This window comes from Nanorana parkeri, unplaced genomic scaffold (genome assembly GCF_000935625.1).
Source record: "Nanorana parkeri isolate BGI_ZX_2015 unplaced genomic scaffold, ASM93562v1 scaffold622, whole genome shotgun sequence".
In the NCBI taxonomy this organism is placed as follows: Eukaryota; Metazoa; Chordata; class Amphibia; order Anura; family Dicroglossidae; genus Nanorana; species Nanorana parkeri.
In genome coordinates, this window is record NW_017306890.1 from 554,545 (window position 1) to 577,407 (window position 22,863).

A 22,863-nucleotide genomic window follows, 5' to 3' on the forward strand; every position below is an offset into this window, starting at 1 on the left:
AAATTACTGAGCAGCAATTTAAATATGCCTGCACCTATATACATAATATTTTAAAATTATATATAGTAAATGGGTTTTGCCAAATCAGTATATATTGTTATTATTACTTGTGGTCAGAGTTACTTAGGCTTCCGACGTCTTCATGACCCCTACTGATACCAACCTGATGTGTGCCATGATTTTATGGTCAGAGAAAATAAATATATTTTCCCTCCTAATTTCTTCCATATTACTTATCTGTTCTGCTCAGGCTGGAGAGGTGGACTGCTGGCCTTTAAGCTGCCCAACCCTGAGCTGCGAGTACACGGCAATGTCAGACGGCGAATGCTGCCCGCACTGCGTGGACGACCCCTGCGCAGCAGATAACATCACTTACGACATTCAGAAAACCTGCCAGGACAGGCAGGGGGTCACACGGCTCAGTGGATCTGTATGGACGATGTCTGGGACGCCATGTACAACCTGCATATGCAAGGTACGTGGCCCTCCTGCGCACAATCTATGTCTTATTATGTTTTAATACATTATATATATACACACTGTAGCTCCTTCATATTCCATAGGGCAGTATGGTGGGTAAGTCCGGAGCCCCTTAGTCCTTGCTTTGATTGAGAGGAACCGGACCATACAGGGGTTCTCATGTTCTACCTGCTGTCCTCCCTCCCTTTTTGCACAGACCAGCCAATAACAAGTCGGCCTCCGTATCTGTATGGTTCATGGAAAATGGTCATGGAAGGATGTCCATTCAATGATGACCAAATCAATTCTTTCTTTTAAATTATTTTATATTAATAAAAGGGCTCCATTCAAACAAGAAATTAAATACTTAACCCGCTCATTGCTGACGCAGCCCATTTACCAATACCTTCTTTACCATCCCAACCCCCCATCCCTTGTTCCCCAATCAATACGCCACACAAGACTGGAGTTTAATTGGCCACAGCAGCCTTTTATTATAAATAACTTTATAAATAACATTATAAATACCAATAAAAACAACCAATAACCATACAGTATAAAATTGCTTGGTTTCGAGGTCCTTGAAGGCAATAGGACTAAAAAAACAGACCAGCACTTTACTTGTAACTGAATGCCCCCAGCCGCCATACACCGCCTCGGGGACGTAACTATATTGCCCGCAGACCCACGTTGGTCCCTATTAACCGGTCATACCCTCCGACTACCGGAGGACACACACACCACGGGTGGGTCCCCCGTCAAGATATGCCACCAATGACAACTGCCTCCAAGGACCCAAACCACCAACCCCAAGCATTGACAAACCTACCGACAAGCTTCCTCACTTTAAGTTGCTCACTTGCTGCCGGATTCCCAACTGGACTTCCGGACTCCTCCTTCCTGGCTATCTTCCTGACGCCCCTCCTGGACGACCCCTTCCTCCAATCCTGTAAGTGACCTTTCTATAACCTCTTCGTTCTTTCCTTTAACCCTTTCCTAACTATTGTTCCCCTTCACATCCTTGTCATGCAGGCCTTCCGCTCATTCCTTTGCTATCCATAGCTCCAGGCCTTACTATAGGATTTTCCCTTTAAACCTCCGACACCAAAATGTGGAGCTCTAGTTCCCTAGCTGTGCTCAGTGGTTCCCCCTTCCCAACCTCACATCACTGCTACCTTATAGCGATGTGGGGGTTGGCAGGAGGAACCACAGAGCCCAGTGGGTAACCAGGAGCTCAACACTTCCATAGTGTTGGTAGACTTAATAGAGGCTTAAAGAGACTGAAGTGTTGCTGGAGGGATAGACACTAGTGAGGGCAGCTCTCTGTAAAACAGGTCAACCAACAAAAGGTCACTGTAGTAGCGATGCAAAGAAAAAAAAAAATCAAGCATGAAATGAAAGTGCCAACTAAGTTTAATAGGTCTAGATGATTTTGGTGTAACATAGCGAGTCACAGGAATGGCCAACTCGTTTTGGAGGTCCCCCTTCATCAGAGCATGTGTCAGCAAAGTGAAATTAAAAACATATGTTTAAAGATACATTAGTATATACTTCAAGAAATAAGATGTCATTAAAACAGTAATAAATATGTTCAGAGAAAAATTCTAACTATTATCTGTCTTATTGCCGTTTATCCTTATAACTATTATTTTTATTTTCCTTTTTTTCTATTGATACATTTTTTCTATGGATCTTATATGCATCGTGTTAACATCTTATTTCTTGAAGCATATACTTATATTGTATTTTATCTTTGCATTGTCTGCTGACAAATGTTTATGTGTATGTTGCACTCTTTAGCCCTGATAAAGGGGGACCGGTGAGCCCCCAAAATGCCTTAGAGCTACTCCTGTGGCTCTCACGTTGGCAAATTTAAATCAACTGGACCTTAATTGGCTCTCTCACTCCTTGACCATCTTTTTTGCATGAAGAGACTGTTGTGTGGCATGAGCAGTGGGAGAGGTGTTGTGTGGCATGAGCAGTGGGAGAGGTGTTGTGTGGCATGAGCAGTGGGAGAGGTGTTGTGTGGCATGAGCAGTGGGAGAGGTGTTGTGTGGCATGAGCAGTGGGAGAGGTGTTGTGTGGCATGAGCAGGGGGAGAGGTGTTGTGTGGCATGAGCAGGGGGAGAGGTGTTGTGTGGCATGAGCAGGGGGAGAGGTGTTGTGTGGCATGAGCAGGGGGAGAGGTGTTCTGTGGCATGAGCAGGGGGAGAGGTGTTCTGTGGCATGAGCAGGGGGAGAGGTGTTCTGTGGCATGAGCAGTGGGAGAGGTGTTCTGTGGTATGAGCAGTGGGAGAGGTGTTCTGTGGTATGAGCAGTGGGAGAGCTCCGGACAGACAACACAAAATCCATAGTACAAAAGGAAACATGGTCAGTGTACATGGAGGGGAAGGAATAATTGCACTTGGTTTATCTGCAGAGCAGAGACACCTCAGAGGGATATAATTGACACACGGATATGGCCAGGGGAGAGTTGCAGTTGCTCAGGTGATAGACAGATAACTTCAGGGTTACAAAGTGGTAATGAGCAACGCCAATGTCCACTTATAAAACCTCCATGTGATCAGATCCTCTGTACATTATAACTGGACTGAACTAAGTTTGCGTACCAACAAACCTCATTGATAAAGACACGAGCCGACAAAGGCAGTGCATTCTCAGAGCTAGGAGCGCACGCAGCTGCATGCTCCTAGCTCTAAAAGGGGATGTAGATTTACAATCTCTCAACACAGAGTTTAGGTTCTGGGTGACTTATTCTACGTACTGCGGTCATGATCCTGTTAAAGGGTCTACAAAAATAGATTAAAAATGTAGTTACAGATGGAACCTGGTAGCTCAACTCCTGCCTTTTTATAGTTCTTTGATACTCCAATAGTGAAGTCCTGCTTTCAGAATTCTCAACTTTGTTCCTGTCCACCTGGACGTTTTGGTTGTTCTCGTCCACCTTGTGTATTCCTTATAATTGTACCAGATTCCCTTTAAAATGAATTAAAGACTCAGCAGAGATAGTGGGGGCCCCTCATAATGGGCACAGGAAGTGTGGAGACCCGGGAACTCAGTGCATAGATGGTGGGGACCCCTCATAATGGGCACAGCGGGTGTACAGACCCCGGAAATCAGCACAGGGATGGTGGGAGCCCCTCATAATGGGCACAGTACTTACCTTAGGCATGGTAGGAACCTCTTATAATGGGCACAGCGGGTGTACAGACCTGGCAACTCAGTAACCGGATGGTAGGAACCCCTCATAAATGGACACGTGACCCTGAGAACACTGCACAGGGATGGTGAGGACTCCTTATAATGAGCACAGCGGGTGTACAGACCCGGGAACTCGCCTATAGTGCCCCCATTAAATATAGGCACACTCACCAGCCAGCATGCAAAAAAAAGCCTGTCTAACCACTAAGGTTAAAAGCAGAGGTTTGGATACTATGAGAGTCTCCATCTTGGAGCACGTGGGGCAGAAGATTAAATGCACCCAATGCACCCAATGTAATCTTCTGCCCCATGTGCTCCAAGATGGAGCCTCTCATAGTTTAGAGTTAGGACCGCACTATATGGAAGGAGCCTTGGCGCGGCTGTGCGGCTTTCACATTTTCTGCAGAAGACGTGTAGCCAAACCTCTGTTTTTAACCTTAGTGGTTAGACAGGTTTTTTTGCATGCCGGCTGGTGAGTGTGCCAGGTAAACTTTTTTTCTGTTTGAAGCCCTTCCGTGCGCACCTCGCTGTTAAGCTGGTAATGAATTGATGAGCGCGTTTGTCGTTTGTTTTGCTTCCCCATTAAATATAGGACACTGCCCAGGTCAATACATCCACTAACAGCTGAAACATTAATTTTGGGTGGTCTAGCTTTAACATCATTTAACCCTCTCCATTCTCAGAGAAGCCGAGTTTTAGGTCAGGTTGGGTGGCGTTGCACGTTGTATGGTTTATGAGAACACCAGCAGTCGCAATCATCCTCTGAAACATGTCAGAGACGGGTGAGGAGCTCAGCACGGTACTCTTTTCTTCTGCGCTACATTTCATCTGTGTCCTTGTGCTGGAATTGCTACATTATAAACATTGATTGGGGGCGACTTCCCACTGGGGCCCTGGTGGGCAGCTCATGTAAATGACTGTCGATTTCGTTTTTCTCAGAACTAAGGCTCCTTTTGTTCAATCTCTTTTCCTTTTCTGTTTTTCTCCCCAAACACTTGTGTACCAGATAAAAAAACAAACCAGCCACAACATCGCTTTATTCTCTTCAGACAAGGGGAAATGAAAAAGGATTTGAGGATTTAAAAAACATCGCCTGTAGAAACATCGACTTCCTTGTAGCTGAAGCTCGTGAGATGTGTTCGGAGCTGAGCGAGGAATTTCCGACACGTTTTTATGTCCACGTAAACAACACAGACATTTTAGGGGGTAATCATTTCACTTTGACCAAGGAGCTAAAACTACAAATCATGGGGCCCCCCCGGCGACCTCCTTTCTGTCATTGATCTCAATATAAAGTATGTCTAAATCAAGGGCAGGCAGCATGCGAGTTGTCGGCATAGTCAGTACATTACTAGGAGACAGAAGTGGTCAGGGATGATGCCCTTTAGGCCCCATAGTGATTGCATGGGTTGATAATATACACTGAGTGGCCGGATTATTATATACACCGAGTGGCCGGATTATTATATACACCGAGTGGCCGTATTATTATATACACTGAGTGGCCGGATTATTATATACACCGAGTGGCCGGATTATTATATACACTGAGTGGCCGGATTATTATATACACCGAGAGGCCGGATTCTTATATACACTGAGTGGCCAGATTATTATATACACTGAGTGGCCGGATTATTATATACACTGAGTGGCCGGATTATTATATACACCGAGTGGCCGGATTATTATGTACACCGAGTGGCCGGATTATTATATACACTGAGTGGCCGGATTATTATATACACTGAGTGGCCGGATTATTATAACCACCTGACGTTTGTAGGCTAATTAGCTATAATTTGGCGCTGAATTTGCTAGAGGGCCAGACCATTATAAATAGGGAAGCGGGTTGGTTACCACGACAGTAGAAGTGATTTGTTTATGAAGATTCGGGGAAACAACGCGATGTAACAGACTCTGAACGCGGGATGATTGTTGGCGCTCGGAGCCATGGAGCGAGTATCAGCAAAACAGCAGAATTCGTTACATGTTCCAGAGCGGCTCATTGTTAAAGTGTTTAAAGACCGGACCGTCAGCCGAAAATCTGGGTCTGAAAGTACGAATTGTGGCCGTCAGCGACTAGTCAATGTTAGGGCAGAACGGGGGAGGGGCAAGACTGGTACAAGACAACAGAAGGGCAACAGTGCCGTGTCAGATTCCTCGCATCACCTTTCATCATCTCGTGGAGTCACCAGGCGGCCCAACCAAGTACTGATGGGGGGGTCATAATAATCTGGCCACTCAGTTTATAACCATTGTTGTCTTATGTACAACAATGGTAAAGTCACTTGTATGTGTTTTTTGGATGCCCTTTATGCCTTTTTTTCAACAATGGGTCTGTGCCATCAAACTTTACAAAGCTCAGCTTGGCGCCACCGAGAATGAGGTCCAAAAAAATTATTTGTTGAAGGGTCACCGTGGACAGAGCACAGCAGTGAAAGCTGTAGCTGGTCTCAACTCAGTACAGATAGCGGGAGCCGGAGCAAAGGCTGCTGGGAAATGAGTGGGGGGCCAACATCATGCGCCATTGATGAAGGCCCCTGACATAGTAAATTTGCCTTTAGCCCTGTGTTCATAACAAAGTTTAAAGGATCTGTTTAGTAGATGCTGAACAGCTTTTGTCTGCTGCGATGCTCCATCTATCGTCTGGATTGGCGCCCCTTCAATGGTCTGTTAGATGAAAGTAGTCACTCGCACTCCATGATATTAAAGTCAATGCTGTTTATTGACTGAGATAACACACATCTCCTATGCTAAGGAGATGTGTGTTATCTCAGTCAATAATCAGCATTGACTTTAATATCATGGAGTGCGAGTGACTACTTTCATCTATCTACATTTCACGGAGGCATCCGTTGTCACCACCGCACCCACCCAGTTGGATTTGGGTTTTTGTCCGGTCAGGAGTGCGATGGGACAGGAGGATTAACCTTCTTTTGTCTGGTCTGGCGCCCACCTTTTGTCTGGTCTGGCGCCCCTTCTTTTCTCTGGTTTGGCACTACTTTTGTCTAGTCTTTTTGTCTGGTCTGGCGCTCCATCTTGTATCTGGACTGGCGCCCCTTCTTGTGTTTGGTGGTCCTTCTTTTATCTGGTCTGGTGTCCCTTCTTTTCTCTGGTCTGGCGCCCCTTCCTTTGTCTGGTCTGGCGCCCCTTCTTTTCCATGGTTTGGCACTCCTTTTGTTTGGTCTGGCGCTCCTCCTTTTGGGGCATGTTACAAGATACAAGAAGGAGTTACAGGAGACTGAACGAGTTTTGCAAATAAAAAGAAAACAAGTCCAAATGCTGAAGCAGCCATCCTGTAAAATAGCTGCACCTGTGCCCCAGCTCATCTTTCCACCCCCGCAATCCTCCTCCACACCTGCCGAACCCGCAGATACTGAACCCAGTATAGAATGTCAAACCACTTCTTTTAGCCTCGAGGTTCCGGTCTTAAACATTCCGGCCGGGGGGTTGCTGCAGCCTTTTAACTTCTCGTTTAACATTACGGGGGGGATCTGATCATCCATGTTGGCGTGCCAGGGGAAAACATGTATAAAATAATCTCTCTCAATTCTGAAATCCCCCATTAATCCAGCGAGCCGGGTGCACATGGCAGACCGCCTTCCTGAATATTGTATCAGCGCTCGTGAGCGCGTTTAAAAAAAAAAAAGAATCTGCTGCCTCGGCTTTTTACGCCCCCCAGTCAGAAGTTCATTTTTATTTGATCATTTTTCCCGCTCAGAGAGAATTCGGCAATCTCGGACTCTAATGAAAGGCGGTTCAGGGGAGCACTGAGTTATAGAAAATGCTGTCTGATGTGTACTCTACTGTGGCGCCTCTACTCTGCCTGCCCCGCTGCTCCCCGTGGACATCCGCTGGGACCGCCGCTTTTTAAATCACAGATATTTTGCGTGTTGTGTTTTTTCAAGGCGAGTGTGCAAACGAAAGTTAATTTGATTTGCTTATTTGTCGTCGGGGCCAGAAAACAAGACTCGGCGCGTGAAGGACATTCAGATGAGCGTACAGCGCAGGGGGATAAGTGATAGCGCCGTGCGGCCGCAGGCCTACAGGCACCTTGATGCACACACGTAGGCGACCTGCTTATAAAACATATTCCTTCTCCCCTCCTATGAGGAATATGACTTCCAACAGGTGTGAATATGTATAAAGCTGATCACACACATCACAGGCTCCTAGGTTTAGGGTGACAGGTAGACATGTGCGATTCGTTTCGTTACGAATCGAAATTCGTACGAATTTTCCTGAAATTCGTAAATTCGTAAGCATCCGAAATCCGAATTGCAGTTTCCGAATTATATCCGAAATACGAAATTCCGTTAACGAATTTCGGATCCGAATTTCTTTGAAACAGGAACTAATATTACCCCTGTAAATGAGGTTGAACAACATGACAAGATTCTGCTGAGAGTTGCATTACAATACACAGGCAGGAAATACGAAATTGAAGTTAAAAAGCAAAGTACATTTATATTGGAGTTGATGGTAGTTTTTTTTAAATCCGACATACGAAATTCGGATCCGGAATCCGAATCCCCAGAGACAAAAACAACTACCACATCGACTCCAATATTAACAAAGGTATTTTTGCTTTTTAACTTCATCATAACAAATGTTCGTAAAGTTACGAAAATGTGCCGAAACTAACGAAAATTCGTATTTCGTACGAATCCGAATTGAGTTTCGGACACAAATTACGTAATACGAAATAACGGATATTCCGAAACGGAACGAAACGAAACAAATTTTTTGACGGCCCACAAGTCTAGTGACAGGTGACCCGTTACTGCGTCACTTGTACTTGCAATATTTCAAGCAAGGTTGTGTCCTAATCGCTGCCGGCATTTTAAGCCCTAATGAAGGAGGGGTGCCTGCGACGGACCGCCTCGTACCCCGACTGGGTACCTCCGTCAGAAATCGGCTTCCTCTCCGCTGGAACCTGAATCCCAGTGTACTCACCCCCAAACCTGCCTAATTATTGGAGAGAACCAATGTATTAGGACAGAAAGCTAAACTCCTCAATCATCAGACAACACCAATGTTGAAGTGGAAACCAAGAACTGGTTTATTGAAGAAAGCGCACAGAGTTTATACCTCACAGGATCAGAGAAGAGTTCAGTGTGTTGAACGGTTCCCACCCCTAGACAGCTGGGTGCCGCATTGGAATTCCTTAATTAGATAAGAGCTTGATCATCCTAAACGATGGTCACTCCAGACAGCCTGCTGCCCATAATGAACACGGGGTCACTGAAATGTAATGTCGGGGGAAACATGCAGTATTTTCACTCCACACATAAACCTAGGAGAATGGTTCCATGTAACCCCAAGAGGTCTGAGGGAGATCTCCATAGTTCTAGGTCCATAGTCAGTAGGAAGGAGGCTAGCCCTCAGGCAGGCCCGGCGCTACCGCAAGGCAAGTCAGGTGGCCGCCTGAGGGCGCTGCAGGGTGAGGGCGGAAAAAACAGGGCATTTTGACAAGTACTTGTACTTGCCAAAATGCCCCGATGCTTGGGCTATGTTTTTTTTTTTTTTCACTTACCTTCGGTGCGGGAGAGCAGCGGCGAGTGAGCGCTGGTCCGGTGGGAGAAGCTCTAGGTGGGGTCCTAATTTAGCTGGCCGGCGACTGCCAGAGGATCCCGACACGCGCGGCACCTCTAGCAGTCGCTCGGCAAATGCACATTGCCTGTGTAGGCAAGAATCCTAGCACCAGCACTGCCCTCAGGCTCCTCCCAGCAGCCCCAGTGACGGTTCAGTCCGTCACAGTGCCGAGACCCCTGAAACATGTTGGCTTCTTGTTCTATAATTGGGCTCATACTAGTGCTGTGGGCTTCGTATGCTTTCTACATTTCTCGAGTTTAGGTTCACGGTACAAAAACGTAAAATATCTGAAAAGTTGAAATGTAAAACTTATCGACAGCCCATTGACACATGTGCATTAAGATAAGTCAGCCCATTGACACATGTGCATTCAGATAAGTCAGCCCATTGACACATGTGCATTAAGATAAGTCAGCCCATTGACACATGTGCATTCAGATAAGTCAGCCCATTGACACATGTGCATTAAGATAAGTCAGCCCATTGACACATGTGCATTAAGATAAGGCAGCCCATTCACTTTCAATGGATCCCCTGAAATATGGGCAGAGCTCCCCATGTTTTATTCCTTGGATGCCAGGATGGAAAAATACTGGTTGCGAGACAACATCTCTGTTTCACGGGAATACCAAGCAATGTTGTCAGCCCTGCCTGCTGGACTACAGAACTACACCTATGCCTGCCCCTCTCTATCCCTCTCTGCATGCATACATTGATTTATTTCCTGGCAAAACAATACTGACGCCTTGATTCCCAAGAGCTTGCACACATACAGTGCATAGGAAAAGGGCTTCTGGGAAGTGTACTTCTAGGGGTGTTCCTAGGTCAGTAGAAGCTGAGTTCCCAACAGAAGGGGGGGCAGAGACGAGACCAGTCACCCTGCATAAGAAAAGAGAGCAGCAGTGAGCGGTGTTTATTACAGGAAGGGGTGGAGACAAGACCAGTCACCTTGTACAAGCAGAGAGAGAGCAGCAGTGAGCGGTCTTTATTACAGGAGGGGGCGGAGGCAAGACCAGTCACTGTGCACAAGGAGAGAGAGCGCAGCAGGGTAGCGGTCTTTATTACAGGAGGGGGCGGAGACAAGACCAGGCACCCTGCACAAGGAGAGAGAGCGCAGCAGGGTAGCGGTCTTTATTACAGGAGGGGGCGGAGGCAAGACCAGTCACTGTGCGCAAGGAGAGAGAGCGCAGCAGGGTAGCGGTCTTTATTACAGGAGGGGGCGGAGGCAAGACCAGTCACTGTGCGCAAGGAGAGAGAGCGCAGCAGGGTAGCGGTCTTTATTACAGGAGGGGGCGGAGGCAAGACCAGTCACTGTGCGCAAGGAGAGAGAGCGCAGCAGGGTAGCGGTCTTTATTACAGGAGGGGGCGGAGACAAGACCAGTCACCCTGCACAAGGAGAGAGAGCGCAGCACGGTAGCGGTCTTTATTTCAGGAGGGGGCAGAGACAAGACCAGTCACCTTGTACAAGCAGAGAGAGAACAGCAGTGAGCGGTCTTTATTTCAGGAGGGGGCGGAGACAAAACCAGTCACCCTGCACAAGCAGAGAGAGCAGCGGTGACCGGTCTTCATGACGGGAAGCTCCAAGTCTCCCTCTGGATTACTGCGCACATCTGGAGGAAATACACAAAGCTCACCAAGGAATTCGAGGAAGGACACATGTAGATATTGCATTTAGACCGTATTTGCTGAGGCCGGGGTTCGGCTTTAATTCAGAACTATTCATATTTCTGGCGGCTAAAGAGAAGGAATGAGAGTCTAATCCCTCGGAGTGTATTGTAGAAAGATCTTATTAGCTGGGTACACAGAACTCTGCCTTTTATTACGCCTGAGAGTTAAATTCCGGGGCCGCCGGGTGCGATAAACATCATCTCTCGTTACAAAGGCTTTATAAAAAAGCTCCATAAATCTGACCGGCCCATCACATTAACAGGCCACAAGTGTCCGACCTCATAATGAAGTATTGACCATACTTAACTCCTGCTATATAGATATTGAACAGCGGCTGGATTTATTAAATGGCGCCATTTCCTCATCCTGGGAACAACAAAAGAAAACACAAAAGCGACTCCATGACATGTATATCATAAGATCTGCTCATGTGTTATCCTGCCGAGGTGTGCGCACCGTTATTAGAACCAGAAGTGCACCGAAATGGACATTTCTAAACCGAAACGAAACCGGAATTTAAAAAAAATTGTCAGGCCTAAACCGAAAATGTTTTTTATTTTAATTTTTTTCAATTTTTTTTTCAATATTTGATTTATTTCTTATAAACTTTTTAATTTTTGTATTTGTTAATTCATTGTTTATTAAATATTTTTATTTTTTACATTACTTTTAGGGGCTTCGGAGAAATATTAGGGGTCTAAACAGACTACTGATATTTTCCTTTTAAAATAGAAAAAGAGATTGAGGACACAGAGTCCTCCGAGACACACAGAGTCCCCAGAGATGCTCAGAGTCCTCAGAGACACACAGAGTCCTCGGAGGCACAGAGTCCTCAGAGACGCACAGAGTCCCCAGAGACGCTCAGAGTCCTCGGAGACACACAGTCCTCGGAGACACAGAGTCCTCAGAGACTCACAGAGTCCCCAGAGACGCTCAGAGTCCTCGGAGGCACAGAGTCCTCAGAGACGCACAGAGTCCCCAGAGACGCTCAGAGTCCTCGGAGACACACAGTCCTCAGAGACACAGAGTCCCCAGAGACTCACAGAGTCCCCAGAGACGCGCAGAGTCCCCAGAGACGCGCAGAATCCCCAGAGACGCGCAGAGTCCCCAGAGACGCGCAGAGTCCCCAGAGACACGCAGAGTCCTCAGAGACACGCAGAGTCCTCAGAGACACACAGAGCCCTCAGAGACACACAGAGCCCTCAGAGACACACAGAGTCCTCCGAGACACACAGAGCCCTCAGAGACACACACAGTCCTCAGAGACACACACAGTCCTCAGAGACACACACAGCCCTCCGAGACACACAGAGCCCTCAGAGACACAGAGCCCTCAGAGACACACAGAGTCCTCAGAGACACACACAGCCCTCAGACACACACAGAGTCCTCAGAGACACACACAGTCCTCAGAGACACACACAGTCCCCAATCTCTTATTCTGCAGCCCCTGTTATGATTGAACAGGAATCCTCTATACTGAGTGTTCCTGATCATTCATAACATGAGGACAGAGTTTGTTTACTATAACTACAACTATGAATGGACAGGACGTGATGTAGATGTGATAATTGAGGATATAATAACCACACTCTGTCCTCAATTATGTACAAACACTCGGCGAACACTGATCACATGACTGCTTGTACCTGCTCTCCTCTCTGACACGCTGTCACAGGAGGCTGAGCGAGCGGTGCGGGGAGGAGAGCTCAGCCTCCTGTGACAGCGCGGGATGTCTCCGCCACCACACCGCTCTGCCGGACTGTGATAGGCGGCCGAGCGGTGTGGGAGGAGAGACGCCGGCCCCTCACAGCGCTCTCCTCCCGCAGCGCTCGGCCGGCTGTCACAGTTTCTCTCCTTCCCGCTGGGACACAGAGAAGCGCCCAGCGGGGAGGAAAGAAAGAATGGATGCGCCGATGTATCGGCAGGAAAATGGCACTTTTGCCATTTTGCCAAAAGTGCCATTTTCGGACGATATGTTTCGGCGGCCGATAAATCCGTGCATCCCTAATTAGAAGGGACATCAATGTGTATTTTCTGTGCTCATGTTCTATGAATCATTGTAACATTTGGCTGATTGCAATGTATCTGAACTTGCACATTTTCTGTGCTTGCTGGTCCATATTTTATTTGTTGTATTTTATGTAAAAGGTTTTCCAGTGCTCCCTCTAGTGGTCATCTGTGTAATGGGGAATGTGCCTGATATCCTTAATTACTAAAAATCACCAAAAAAAAGTTTTTCTGGCCATGAAATGTACACAGCTTTTTCACAGTTACCTCATGTGACCTAAAGCAGAGGTAGGCAACCTCGGCACCCCAGCTGTGGTGAAACTACAAATGCCATCATGCCTTTGCCTGTGGGAGTCATGCCTGTGGCTGTCAGAGTGTTGCAATGCCTCATGGGATTTGTAGTTTCACCACAGCTGGAGGGCCGGAGGTTCCCCACCCCTGCTTCAGAGACTGCAGACTGGACTTATATCAGACAGACCCTGAGGGTGCTCTATGGTATTTAGATCTGGACTCATTGCTGGCAGAGGCGTCCCGAGGTGGGGTGACACCTGGTGCCGGTATTGGGCGACATCCAGCAGTGACGTCATTTTGTACGCGTGATGACGCCACGCGCGGTACCGCTGTTACCTGTCGGCGGCCATCTTGGTGATGGACGATGGCAGAGAGAGAAGGGGACGTTACCCAGCGGGATAAGGTATTCCACCGAGTCCCCTCCTCTCTCCTGCAACTATCGGGCTCTCAGTCCTTGACCGAGTGCCCGACTTTTCAGAGGGGGGGCTCCAATGGTGTCCAGGTGCTCCAGGTGCAGGTCGCATCCCCCGCCACTGATTGTCGGCCAGTCCAGTACTCTCCAGCGCTATGAAACCATTTCTGGGTGCTTTATGACGTGTGCTTTGGGTCATTGTCTTGCTGTAAGACCCATGACCTCTGACGGAGACCCAACTTTCTGACACCGGGCCCTACATTGCACCCCAGAATTATTTGGTAGTCTTCAGATGATGCCGTGCACACAGTCAGGACATCCAGCGCCTAAAAGCAGCAAAGCAACCCCAAGACATCAGTGACCCCCCACGTGTGACAATTTTTTTTTTTTTTTTTAAAGGAGAACTATAGGGTTAAGGCTTTTCCCCATAGTTCTCCTTAGAGTAACGGGAGGACACAACCCTGTAGCTCGTGGTATACTGAGACGCCGCAGCTGAAGCAGATCCTGACAATAATGCCGGGATCCGCCCAGCTGCGTGAGTGACGGCTGACCCGCCCCCTCCCCTGTGCGTTCTGCCAATCAGCGCTGGCGGATCGGAGCAGGGAGGGGCGAATCCAGCCCCTCCCCTGTCACGGCAGAGAGCCGTGACAGGATCGAGAGGTGAGCGAACGCCGGTATGTGTTCGCTCACCTCCCGATCTACTGAGCCGACCTGTGACAGTCTCATTGTCACAGGTCGGCTAGAACTATGAGGTGAATGAAAAGCACCCCCCCTCATAGTTCTCCTTTAACCACCTAATTTTCCCTGAAAACATTAGAATGATGAGCTGCACCAAAAAGCTTGTCAACAAGTCATATTGTGTCAAACAAAAGAAATAAACATGAGAACATTTGTAAATGCAACAATTATGGGCAGCACAGTGGCGTAGTGGTTAGCGCTTCTGCCTTGCAGCACTGACTGAGGGTCCCTGGTTCGAAGGAATTTGTATGTTCTCCCTGTGTGGGTTTCCTCTGGGTACTCCGGTTTTCTCCCACACTCCAAGGACATGCTGGAACGTTAATTGGCTCCTCTCTGAATTGGCCCTGTGTGTGAGATGGGGAGCTTAGATTTTAAGCTCCTTGAGGGTAGGGACTGATGTGAATGTGCAACTATGTAAAGTGTAAACTATGAGCAAATTGTCGGCGCTCTATAAATACCTGTAATAAATAATGACATTTTCTGCCAGAAATGCCGGGGTGCCAATATTTGTGGCCGTGACTGTATATGTTATCTACATTTTTTTTAATGTGAAGAATCTCCCCCCTTCCCATGTCTTTTATGAACACTGTAAAAACAAATAGAAAAATGATAGTAGAAGCAATGAAATGAGATGAATCGGGGAATACAAAGTTAATTAAAAGGTTTCTAGAAGCAATTGAATGAAAATAATGTGTTTTTTTTTTTGTTTTTTTGTCTTTCTACACAGAACGGAAGCACCTGCTGTTCAGTGGACCTAGAATGCCTTCACAATAACTAAAAAAAGGTCTAAAAACACGGACTCTTGTTTCAGAGGAAAAACAAAAAAACAAAACAAAACTGATGCAGTTCCCATCGATAAGAGAGTATAAAACACAAGACAACATTTTATACAAACGGACAATTACCAAAGTCTTCAGAAGATGTTTGGCAGTTGCTAGGGGACCTTCTATCCATCACGTCTGGCCACTCCCACCTCTGTTTTTGGGCTGATGGAAGGTTCCTTTCATCAGAAAAAGGACTGAAGCTCGAATCTCCAGCAAAAATAGTCAATATCAATGTTGTGAGTCACCAACGTTCTACCTGTTCCATCAACAAAAAACACGGAATCTTTTCCTAGTAAAGGTTTGATGTCTTTTATTTTATTCTTTCGAATGTGGACACCCATGACGTCGATTTTCTCGGAAGATCTCAGAAGTCAAGAGCAAAAAAAACAATGTCGCATCTCATCGTCTCCCAACTTTGGTTTAGAAAGGTCCCTTTGCCTGGTGTTTCTCTGGAAATAATGTATGTATGTAAAGTCTTTATCTATTGACATAGCATCTTTATTTAATAGCTTATGACTTCACCCAGCGTCTTGGAACATTTAAAAAAAGGATGAACAGTACAAGCTTCTTCAAGTAGGACCACCACCACCACCAAGACTAGTAATCCTTCACCCTTGTGCTGTGAAATGGACTTGGGCTGCTTTGCGACGACCGACCGATCCGGCCACAGACTTAAATCAGGACAAGGACCTCATCTTCAAAGCATATTGGACTTTCAAGACCGCAGTCGTGTACCACAGTAGATGCTTGCATTGCTTCAAGGAACTGTCCCTTGGAAAACTCGGGGCTCTGCATTAGTTTTTTCACGGCCAAGGACGTTCTGTGTAAAAGACGAGACGAGAAAAATAATGCGCCCTTCGTTTCTACGCGGGTTAACGAAATGTACAAAAATATTTTCACATACTTAAATTTTCTGAACGACGAAACAGTCAGGAGATGCTAAAAATAAAATAATGAAGAATGTCTATAGAAAGGAACCAGTGATGACCATGGGACACATTTTAAAACAGTTTGCTGTCTGGATTATGTCTGAAGTATGCGGAAGGTTTTGTTTTTCTTTGCTCGTCGGCTTGAGATTAACCTCTGCTTGCTGCTCCACCCCATTTGCAGCACGTTGCTTTCAATAGGCTGCAAATGGGAGGTTGGTTATCTTCAAGGGCTATTCTCAAGACTCTGTAGTTTTTAGGTCTTCTACCTTTTATTGTTTGCAGTTATTAAAAGAATAAGAAAAAATAAAAATATTTTGACTCACCTGGGGCAATAATATGAATTGGAATCTCCTTTGGCGATAGAACAGCCTCCACTCTTCTGGGGATGCTTTCCACGAGGGTGTGTCTGTTGGAATTATTATTATTACACAGGATTTATAGAGCGCCAACAGTGTGCGCAGCGCTTTACAATATAAGGAAGACATTACAATCACAATACAAATCAAGACAAGATGGTAACGAGGGCCCTGCCCCTGAGGGCTTACAATCTAAAAGGGAGGGGGAAGAATTTGAGCCCATTCAGCCAAAAGAGCATTGGTGGGGGGGTCACAATGTGAGCAGCTATTGTCACCGGGACAGTAATTAAAGACACTGTTGGAAGGTCCTCCCCAAATCTACTAAAAACTTGTTTTTTGGGCTTTGTCCCCATTGGAAGGATTTCGCATCACTTCCGCTCCTGACAAGATTACAATATAACCTGACAGGGGTTTCCAACTGCTCCCCGGCTCTATCTAAAACCAAATGTTTTGACTTGAGCTGGGCTTTTTAAGGGCCCGTTCACACCAGATGGAGTGCGTTCCGGCCCGATTCTGGCCAGAACGCACTGCCTAGCATTGCTGCCGGCGGACGGTCGAAACTTCCAACTTGTCGACGCTCACTTTTTTGTGGGGCAGGAGGGGGGCGTGGTGGGCCGTTGAAGTGAACGGCACCGTAGCCACACCCTCCGGCCGCAATGCGATTGGACGCACGGCATCGCAAGGCACTTTATGCCTGCGGTCCGGTGCGATCAAAATAGTGCTTGCAGCATTTTGATCGCACCTGGCCGCAGGCATAAAGTGCCTTGTGATCAAATTGCGGCCGGAGGGCGTGGCTACGGTGCCATTCACTTCAATGGCCCGCCACGCCCCTTTCTGCCCCACAAAAAAGTGAGTCGGCCGCAGTGCGAGGAAGTGAGTTCTGGCCAGAACGCACTGCATCTGGTGTGAACGGGCCCTTAAATGCACATGTGCTTAGAGTATGGACATCAGGAGCCTATTTACGCTATTCTGTGGTTGCAGGCCCATCCCTATAATGAGCCAGCCTGAGACAGTTGCTTCAAGTGGCATCTCATTGGATCTCGTGGGGCCCCTTTCTAGCCAGAGTGTCCCCAGGATGCTAAGATCTCTTAGCAACCTGTGGACACTCTGCCCAGTGTCCCGCCCAGATCATTGGTGTCACTGGTTGCCAGGAGCAGAGTGGGCTGGCTGGTGTCCTATCCAGCTCTGGCAAACAGAGACCTTAGTGACCTATTGCCAGGACATGCACCTCCAGAACACACCAGAACCCTTCCTCCCTGGACCTGTAACACTGACACTGTGCACCATTGAACCTCAATCCCCCCCCCCCCACCAGACCTGCATCACTATCACAAACACCAACCTACCACCTTTCACCCCCAGGCAGCGAGAGATGCAAGTATGTCATGCACTGCATGCTAGGTGTGCCTGTGTTCTCCATTAAAATGCATTCTGTCACATGTTAACATGCATTGTATTCATTTTGAATGTGCTGCCAATGCACAAAAAAAGTACCGGCAACATTTTTTTTTTTTTTCCATAATGACTGGTAGTGCATTACCATGCGGTGTGGTGCACTGCAACTCGTGCATCAGATCTGCAGTGCCTTAGGGCGTTGGGTTCCCATTCCAAATAAATGGCAGCGCAATGCACTAACGCATGTGATATGCATTACCGCAATGCACTGCAAAAGTGTGTTTCAGCCCTAAAGTTTCTAACTTTTTTCACCCACAGGTTTTTTTTTTGTCTTTCTTTTAGGGAAGGGGAAAGTCGAGGGGGAGGGAGGGGGTGCACCTTGAATAAGGGGACCTTGCCTCTGTGGTGGAAGGTCCACTTTACGTAACTTTAAAATCACTTTTTTTGTGGGGCAGGAGGGGGGCGTGGCGGGCCATTGAAGTGAACGGCACCGTAGTCACGCCCTCCGGCCGCAATGCGATTGGACGCACGGGATCACAAGGCACTTTATGCCTGCGGTCCGGTACGGTCAAAATAGTGCTTTTGATCGCACCGGACCGCAGGCACCAAGTGCCTTGTGATCGCATTGCGGCTGGTGGGCGTGTCTACGGTGCCATTCAAATGTCTGTTCCTGCCTTCAAATGTCTGTCTGTAGGTACTCCTCGGGGGCTGGCGAATGAGGGGCAGTGTGCGTCCGAAGTCGTTACCCAAACTAGGTTGTTTTTTTTTTATTTATCTTTTGCTAGCAATCTGGACAGTAATGCCGTTTTAAACCGTGATAGTTCTAAAGTCATCCTGTGTATGTAAAATATATTTTACATAAAAAGGTTTACACAAAACACCACCGAGAAATTGAATAAAGAACTGAACCAGTTAAAGAACGTGTCGGCCTCCGTTTTATCAATAGAAGAACTGCAACAATTTCATGACGGAGGATTCATTACACCGGCGTGCCGCGCTCCGTGTCAGAAGCAATAAAGCAGGTCTAGGAGAATGTGGCTGCTGTAGAACTGGGCGTTCATGTTACCATTCCGCTCAACATTTCTATGATGGGAAAGAGGCAAATAATCATAACAATAACAATATTAATGATAAATGATAATATTGTTGCTGCTATTTTCAAAAAAATAGTTTTCAGGATTTATATGGCACTAAGTTTACAATATGAAGTACTGTTACAATACAACTTTTATATAACAGGAAAGAGGGGCATCAAAATAAAAAATAACAGCATAATTATTAAAGGAGAACTATGAGGGGGGGGGGTGGGGGGGCTTTTCACTCCTCCTCATAGTTCTAGCCGACCTGTGACAATGAGACTGTCACACGTCGGCTCAGTAGATCGGGAAGCGAGGGAACGCATACCGTCGCTCGCTTACTTCTCGATCCTGTCACGGCTCTCTGCCATGACAGGGGAGGCGCTGGATTCCCCCCTCCCCGCTCCGATCCTCCAGTGCTGACTGGCGGAACGGACGGGGGAGGGGGCGGGTACAGCTGGCTCTGCTCTAGATAGGCAGAGCCAGCTGTCACTCACGCAGCTGGGCGGATCTCGACATCGATGTCGGGATCCGCTCCGGCTGCGGCGTCTCAGTATACCGCTAGCCGTAGCTCCCTATATACTGAGCTTAGGGTGATGGGAGGATGCTAGTTTGTGTCCTCCCGTTACTCTAAGGAGAACTATGGGGAAAAGCCCTGACCCCATACTTCTCCTTTAATAATATAAATGATGATATTATTATTATTATACAGGATTTATATAGCGCCAACAGTTTGCGCAGCGCTTTACAATATAAGGAAGACATTACAATCCCAATACGATTCAAGACAAGATGGTAAGGAGGGCCCTGCCCCTGCGGGCTTACAATCTAAAAGGGAGGGGGAAGAATTTGAGCCCATTCAGCCAAAAGAGCATTGGTGGGGGGGTCACAATGTGAGCAGCTATTGTCACCAGGACAGCAATTAAAGACACTGTTGGAAGGTCCTTCCCAATTAATTTTTTGGGCTTTGTCCCCATTGGAAGGATTTCGCATCACTTCCGCTCCTGACAAGATTACAATATAACCTGACAGGGGTTTCCAACTGCTCCCCGGCTCTATCCAAAACCAAATGTTTTGACTGGAGCCGGGCTTTTTAAGGGCCCGTTCACACCAGATGCAGTGCGCTCCGGCCCAATTCTGGCCAGAACGCACTGCCTAGCATTGCTGCCGGTGGACGATCGAAACTTCCAACTTGTCGACGCTCACTTTTTTGTGGGGCAGGAGGGGGCGTAGCGGGCCATTGAAGTGAACGGCACCGTAGCCACGCCCTCTGGCGGAAGACATTACAATCACAATACAATTCAAAACAAGATGGTAAGGAGGGCCCCGCCCCTGAGTGCTTGCAATCTAAAAGGGAGGGGCCAGTGATGCATAAGGAGGGAGCTGTGTGGGGATGAATTGTTTGAGAACGTGATGGTTGAGCGGTTAGGTTGAGGAGGGATCGGCTTCCCTGAAGAGATGAGTCTTAATAATAATTAATAAATATTATTATTATTAGCATGTGGAGTCCAAAAAATTCCCACATCTGCTTGTCACAGCAAAATCCCATCATAGCTAGGCAACGATACAAAGGATTCCTTTAAAACTGATCCTTGGGTGAACAAAAACTTTCATTTAAATATACTGCCCAATAGTCCCAAAAGGATATAAATCAATTTTGTGTGGACAAAACACATTTGTAAACCCAGATTTTACAATAATAAAGTAGCAGTGACATCATCACTGTGCTGTACATAGCATGTGCAGAGAGCAGAGCTGTGGGAGGGCCCACCAGGCTTCACCCACTACAGGCTGCCTGCAGAAAACTACAAGAGGGGGCGGAGACAAGACCAGTCACCCTGCACAAGAAGAGAGAGCAGCAGTGACCGGTCTTTATTACAGGAGGGGGCGGAGACAAGACCAGTCACCCTGCACAAGAAGAGAGAGCAGCAGTGACCGGTCTTTATTACAGGAGGGGGCGGAGACAAGACCAGTCACCCTGCATAGGGAGGGAGAGCAGCAGTGAGCGGTCTTTATTACAGGAAGCTCCAAGTCTCGCACTGGATTACTACACAGATCTCAAAGGAATACACAAAGCTCAGCGAGATTCAATGACGAATAAACATGACTCTTGTATGAGGACAATATCTGCTGATCCCGGAGCTCGGCTTTAAGATTTTCTCTCTAAAAACACAATATAGGCAACTGAATAAGAGCGTGATATAGATTTTCATATACACATGTTCCTAACAAGCTCCCAGACTTCGTCAGCCCGGGAGGAGAATAACCAATTTAGAAGAGAAGGAGGCAAGAAAAAGAAACGACTTTTACTCTGCTGCAGCCGACGTCTCTGCCCGTTATCCCTCCCCGCTGACTAAATCAATACTCCAATTTCGGTTACATTTTCTAATCCTCTCGCGTTCCCGTTTTGTTCTCAAAACAGTGATTTAGGACTTTTGTCTTTTTGAGAAATAAGACCTAAATGTATTAAACTTCTGCCGAGCATATAAACTAGGCAAAAGGCATCTGCACTGCATTATGGCCACTAGATGGAGCCGAGGAGCATAGTAGAGACTTGCTGGATGTGCACAGCGGAACCGCCCCAAAGTAAGCGTGGATCTGTAGGGGAGGGGTCAGGTCAGAGGACGGAAGCAACAAAAGAGAGGTAGACTTTGGTTTTACAGAAGACATTTGTGTCATCTCTTTATAGGGAGGACTTTCACTTTAAATGGTTTAAAATACTAAAGTACAGGTTCACTTTAAGGCCTTGTTCACACCGAGCGCGTTCCAGGAGCGGAGCAGTTGCAGACCGGATCAAAACTGCGTCCAATGTATTCCAATGGTATTTTGGGCTCTAGTTCACACCGCAGCGTTCAGTTCCAGAGCATGTAAAACTGCAGCAAGCCCTATTTTACCTGCTCTGAACGCATGCAAACGCCCTGGAACGCACAAAAAGCCCATTCTAAACTTTAAAAAAACCAAACGGCCCGGGACGCATCAAAACCCCGCCAAAAACGCGGCACAACCCACTGCACTGCGTGTGCCGAAACTCATGCAGATCTGGTCTGCATTTGGTGTGAACAAAGCCCTGAAGGTTTCATTTTTGCCTGGAGCATACCTTTTAGGCCTTGTTCACACCAAATGCAGACCAGATCTGCATGGGTTTCGGCACACGCAGTGCAGTGGGTTGTGCGGCGTTTTTGATACTTTCCGGGACGTTTTTGGGAAGAAAATGTTTTCGTTTAAAATGGGCTTTCAGTGCGTTCCAGGGCGTTTGCATGTGTTTTTGTATGCGTTTGCATGCGTTCCAGAGCATTCCAGAGCAGGTAAAATAGGGCTTGCTGCAGTTTTTTTTACATGCTCTGGCACTGAACGCTGCGGTGTGAACTAGAGCCCAAAATGCCATTGGAATACATTGGACGCAGTTTTGATCCGGTCTGTAACTGCTCCGCTCCAGGAACGCGCTCGGTGTGAACAAGCCCTCAATGTTCACACAAAGAGTTCAGCCCGCTCAGCACTTTGGCTTTCCATCCAATCATTGCCGTAGCAAGCCAGTGCACCCGATTGCCCTCATTGATGTCGTGATCTGGGAACACCTGCTTGTGATCCAAGCAAGGGATTCTGAAAGCACATCCAATGGAGGCTCCTGGCTGCGTCTCACCTACATAAAACCTGACGCATCAAAGTCTCAGTGCTGGGAAGCCTTTCACAGCCAGATCAACTGTCCACAACGCACTATATGACCACATGTGGGGACACCTCACCTGACCATCACACCTCTAGGAACTTGTTCAACATTCCATTCAAGAACCATGCTCAGCAAATAATGTGGAATTGTTCAAGAAAGTTTTGGACGATTTCTTAAGGGACCGTAATATACAGGGGTACGGGTACTCCTAGAATGAGATCCTAATAGGTTGGACTTGA

General features: G+C 47.2%; 1 protein-coding gene across 1 annotated transcript in view; it reads left to right on the top strand.

The window, feature by feature from the left end:
* Window positions 1–15,160, top strand: part of LOC108792271 (protein kinase C-binding protein NELL1-like) — a 187,751-nt gene extending 172,591 nt beyond the window's left edge. Inside the window, exons 7-8 of the mRNA XM_018563012.1 lie at window positions 251–475; window positions 15,105–15,160. Coding sequence (XP_018418514.1) covers window positions 251–475; window positions 15,105–15,155 — 276 coding nt within the window. The 3' untranslated portion in view covers window positions 15,156–15,160. The remainder of the gene's footprint in view (window positions 1–250; window positions 476–15,104) is intronic.
* The last annotated feature ends 7,703 nt before the right edge of the window (window positions 15,161–22,863 follow it).